At 65.8% G+C, this 5,140-nt stretch overlaps 2 protein-coding genes across 2 annotated transcripts; both read left to right on the top strand.

Annotated features, from left to right (window-relative positions):
- Positions 1 to 43: 43 nt before the first annotated feature.
- On the top strand, positions 44 to 619 carry VPS72 (vacuolar protein sorting 72 homolog; the record flags this gene model as incomplete). Its single annotated transcript, XM_027909487.1, has 2 exons — positions 44 to 359; positions 602 to 619. Coding segments are annotated over 2 exons (334 nt in total), but the record flags the coding sequence as incomplete, so codon positions are not given.
- Positions 620 to 1,727: 1,108 nt separating this feature from the next.
- Positions 1,728 to 5,004, top strand: TMOD4 (tropomodulin 4; the record flags this gene model as incomplete). Its single annotated transcript, XM_027909486.1, has 8 exons — positions 1,728 to 1,821; positions 2,698 to 2,834; positions 2,922 to 3,078; positions 3,695 to 3,817; positions 3,917 to 4,006; positions 4,261 to 4,391; positions 4,660 to 4,767; positions 4,852 to 5,004. Coding segments are annotated over exons 2-8 (885 nt in total), but the record flags the coding sequence as incomplete, so codon positions are not given.
- Positions 5,005 to 5,140: the final 136 nt, after the last annotated feature.

The raw sequence follows: 5,140 nt of genomic DNA, 5'->3' as shown, positions 1-5,140 counted from the left end.
CCTCAACCCCACCTCACCCCCCCGAACTCTCCCCTTTTCCCAGGCTGGATCAGGACCCCCCCCAGGCCGACCCCTCCCCGGTGGGGAAGTGCTCCCGCACCTTCATCTCCTTCAGCGACGACGAGACCTTCGAGCGCTTCTTCCCGCGCTCCAAGGCCCCGCGGCTGCCGGTGCGGGAGCTGTGCCCCGTCACCCACCGGCCCGCCCTGTACCGGGACCCCGTCACCGACATCCCCTACTCCAACATCCGCGCCTTCCGCATCATCCGCGAGGCCTACAAGAAATACATCACGGCCCACGGGCTGCCCGGAGCCTCCCTGGGCGGCCCCCCGGCCCCAGAGCCCCCCGGGGCGGCCACGGCGGGGGGAGGAGGAGGAGGAGGAGGAGGAGGAGGAGCTGCCCCTGGAGCAGGAGGAGGAGGAGGAGGAGGAGGAGGAGGAGGAGGAGCCGCCCCCAGGCCCGGCCGGCAGAAAATCGTCATCAAACAGAGCGTCCCCACTGCTTGAGAGAGAGGAATGGGATAAGGCAGGGATGGGGATGGGATAATGCAGGGATGGGGATGGGATAGCACCAGGATAAAACCAGAATTGTCATCAAACAGAGCGTCCCCACTGCTTGAGAGAGGGGAATGGGATAAGGCAGGGATGGGGATGGGATAATGCAGGGATAGGGATGGGATAAGGCAGGGATGGGGATGGGATAGCACCAGGATGGGGATGGGATAGCACCGGGATAGAACCGGAATCGTCATCAAACAGAGCGTCCCCACTGCTTGAGGTGGGAGGGCGTGAGGGAGGGGGGGCAGGAGAATGTGGGGATGGGGATGGGATAGCACCGGGATGGGAAGGGGATAATGCCAGGATAAAACCAGAATAACACCAGGATAGGAGTGGGATAACCCCGGGGTACGGTGGGGATGGGAATGGGGATAACATTGGGATAGGAACAGGATAACACCAGGATGGGAATGGGGTAACACTGAGGTACAGCAGGGAGGGAAATGGGATTATGCTGGGATATGGCAGGGATGGGAATGGGATAAAAGTGGGATAACAGCGGGACACAGCAGGGATAGGAACGGGGGAAAAGTGGGATGACACCAGGATAATGCTGGGGTACAGCGGGGATGGGAACAGCATAAAACTGGGATAGAAATGGGATAAAACTGGGATAAAACAAGGGTAAAACAGGGACACTGTTGGGATACCTCACAGGTACCACTGGGATAGCACTGGGATGCACTGGGATAGCACTGGGATGTACTGGGATAGCACTGGGATGTACTGGGATGTACTGGGGCCACAGGGGGGTTCCAGCTCCCCCCCTGGCAGTGGCGTTTCCTTGGATTTATCCCATCCCGGGGTTGGTTTATCCCGTGACTGGAGTTTGGGATTTCCGTGGGTAAAACCGGGAATAAGAGGAAGAAGCGCTGGGTTTGTTTGGGGTCGGCGTGGGGAGACCCTACAATAAACACGGGGGGTGGGAGGGGCTGTTTTCCAGGAGACCCTCCAATAAACACCTTTCATTCCCGATCCTGAGCCGGGAGAAGGAAAAACACCCCCGGGAATTTTTTTGGGTGGGGAACGCTCCGGGAATCCTCCCAGGAGGTTCACCCCGTCCCCGGGCAGGTTTTGGGGTGCGCGGGGGGGCCCCCCCAGGGCCGGGGTGGGGCCCCCCCCGGGGCTGGCGGGGCTGGATAAGCGGCGGGCTGTGGGATATGTGATCCAGCCCCTCCCCGGCGCAGAATAAATCGCTGATCTCATGCCCTGCGCGGCCGGAGCCCTCGGGCTCAGCCGCGGGACTCGCTCCAGGCACGATCCGGTACCGGGGGGGGGTCCCCGGGGGGGCGGGGGGCGCGGAATTCCCACTGGGAGAAGGGATTTGGGGAGTGGAGGGGGGGAGCGCCCACCCTGCAGCCCCGCCACGGCCACGGGGGTTCACCCGCGGGGGGGGACCTTCCCCCACCTTGGAGCGCCCCCCCCGGCCCCAAATCCCAAATCCCGGGTGGGGAGGGCTCGGTATTCCCGCTGGGATGGGGGATTTGGGGTAGGGAGGGGGTGGGTTCCCGGGATCTCCCACCCGGTGGGATCACTCAGGGGGGCTCCTGACCCCCCCTCCGGGCTCTGTCCCACCCTTGGGGGGGGAAAGGGGAGGGTTTGGGGCAGCACCTTGGGACACCCCACCCCCCCCCAATTCCCAACCCCAAATCCCACATCCCGAATCCAGAACGATCCCAGTCCTTGGGGGCACCTGGAGCAGCTCTGGCACCTGAGGGGGTCGGGCCCTGCCAGGTGCGTGTCCCCACCACCCCCCCCAATTTTGGGGTCCCACACCTCGATTTGGGGGCCCTTTTTGGGGGGGACGATCCCAGGGATTCACCCCCTCGTGTTTCCCTCTCCTGCTTCCCAGGGATTTTTTTGGGGAGGGCTGGAGGGGGAATCAGGTGCTGCTGGTTTGGGATGAGCCCCCCAGGAAATGGAGGGGGGGAGGTTTTTGGGGGTGGGACTCAATTTTCCCCCAGCAAAGCCCCCCCCAAACCCCCCCTCCCCCACGCTGGGACCCCCCAAATCCAACGGGAACCCAATTCCCTGGAGGTGGAGGTGGCACCAAGGGGGGTGACACGGGGCGGGAGGGGGGATCCTCACGGCACTGGGGGGGTCCCCCCAGCCCCTAAACCCCCTATTTACCCCCCCCCAGGACGCCCCCCAGCCATGACGTCATACCGGCAGGAGCTGGAGAAGTACCGGGACATCGACGAGGACAAAATCCTGCAGGAATTGTCCCCCGAGGAACTGGCCCAGCTGGACATGGAGCTGATGGAGATGGACCCCGAGGTGAGCTCGGGGACAGCACGGGGGGGCCCCGGGGACAGCGGGGACCCCCACGGGTGACGCCGTGGGTGTGTGTCCCCCCCTCCCCAGAACGTGCTGCTGCCGGCGGGGCTGAGGCAGCGGGACCAGACCCAGAAGAGCCCCACGGGCCCCCTGGATCGGGAGGCGCTGCTGCAGCACCTGGAAAAGCAGGCGCTGGAGGCCGAGGAGCGCCAGGACCTGGTGCCCTTCACGGGCGAGAAGAAAGGTGTGGGGACACCCCGGGGACAGGGGGGGACATTGGGGGGGGACGGCGGCAGGGCCGGGGGGGGGGGGGGGGTATATTTAGCTCGGCAGGCTCGGGTGTCCCGGGCGAGCTGGGCCCCCGCCAGCCCCGGGCAATGTCACCCCCCCCGGGCCACCCCCCCCCCCCCCCCCCGGCAATGTCACCCCCTGGCACTGTCCCCCCACCCTGGGCCAGGTCCCCTTCGGGTGGTGGCCACGTCCCCCCTGGGCCACCACAGTGGTGTCCCCGGCCAGTGTAACCCCCTGTGCCACCATTCCTGGTGTGACCCTGTCCCTTGTGCCACCATTCCTGGTGTGACCCTGTCCCTTGTGCCACCACTCCTGGTGTGACCCTGTCCCTTGTGCCACCACTCCTGGTGTGACCCTGTCCCTTGTGCCACCACTCCTGGAGTGACCCTGTCCCTTGTGCTACCATGCCCAGTGTCCCCCGTGTCCCAGCACTGCCATTCCCAGTGTTCCTCCACCATTCCCAGCATCCCTGCCCGGCGTGTCCCTGTCCCCCTGTCCCCCTGTCCCCTGTCCCTGTGCCCCCATTGCTGCTGTCCCTGTGCCCCCATGGCCGCTGTCCCCGTGCCCAGGGAAGCCGTTTGTGCCCAAGAACCCGACGCGGGAGATCCCCCGGGAGGAGCAGATCACGCTGGAGCCGGAGCTGGAGGAGGCCCTGGCCAACGCCACCGAGGCCGAGATGTGTGACATCGCCGGTGGGTGTGTCCCCACACCCCCCCCCTCCCCCCGAGGGGACAGGGGGTGTCCTGGACCCCCCCTTTAACCCCTCCCTGCCTGTCCCCCCCCTCCCCCAGCCATCCTGGGCATGTACACCCTGATGAGCAACAAGCAGTACTACGATGCCATCTGCAGCGGGAACATCTCCAACACCGAGGGCATCAACAGTGAGTGACAGGGGACACACCCCCGGGGCAGGGGACACCCCCTCGGGGCAGGGGACACCCCCCCGGGACAGGGGACACCCCCCCAGGATGGGGGACATGACAACACAGCACAGGGGACATCAGGACGGGCCCCCAGGACAAGGAAAACAGGGCCCACCCGGGTGGGATTTGGGGGCCCAAACCCCCTCGGGGGTTCCTGTGACCCCCCCAGCCCTGTCCCCCGTGTCCCCCCAGCCCTGTCCCCCGTGTCCCAGGTGTGGTCAAACCTGACTCGTACAAGCCGGTCCCGGACGAGCCCCCAAACCCCACGGACGTGGAGGAGACGCTGCGGAGGATCCAGGAGGACGACGCGACCCTGGAGGACGTGAACCTCAACAACATCAAGGTCGGGGACCCACTGTGTCCCCAGAGTGTCCCCAGAGTGTCCCCAGAGTGTCCCCAGCGCGGGTGGCTCCAGGCCCAAGGTGTCCCAGACGGCGTCAGGGCGATGGATCCCACCCCAGAGTGTCCCCAGGATGCCCCTTGGAGCCACCTCCACCCCTTTGGAGCCACCCCCACCTCCCTGGTGCCACCTCCACCACCCTGGTGACACCCTGGGGATGTCCCCCTTGCCCCAGGTGACACCCCCTCCCCCCCCCGTGTCCCCTGTCCAGGACATTCCCATCTCCACGCTCAAGGCCATCTGCGAGGCCATGAAAACCAACACCCACGTCAAGAGGCTCAGCCTGGTGGCCACCAGGAGCAACGACCCCGTGGCCCACGTGAGTGTCCCCAGCTGTCCCCACCCCGAGGCGACCCCGAGGCGACCCCGAGGTGACCCCGAGGTCCCACCCCCCCCCAAAAAGGCGGTGGCCGAGATGCTGATGGAGAACAAGACCCTGCAGAGCCTCAACATCGAGTCCAACTTCATCACGAGCGCGGGGATGAGGAGCATCATCCAGGCCGTGCCCCACAGCCCCGCCCTGGCCGAGCTGCGCGTGGACAACCAGGTGGGCACCTCAAAATGTCACCCCCCCTGCACAGCCACCCCTGCCAGTGCCACCCCCCCAAAATGTCAACCCCCTGCACAGCCACCCCTGCCAGTGCCACCCCTCAAAATGTCACCCCCCAAAAGGTCACCCCCTGCAATGTCAC

Source organism: Empidonax traillii, unplaced genomic scaffold (genome assembly GCF_003031625.1).
Source record: "Empidonax traillii isolate 1590-97213 ecotype Southwest subspecies unplaced genomic scaffold, ASM303162v1 scaffold2155:size40309, whole genome shotgun sequence".
NCBI lineage: Eukaryota > Metazoa > Chordata > Aves > Passeriformes > Tyrannidae > Empidonax > Empidonax traillii.
This window is presented reverse-complemented; position numbering and strand designations above follow the sequence as displayed.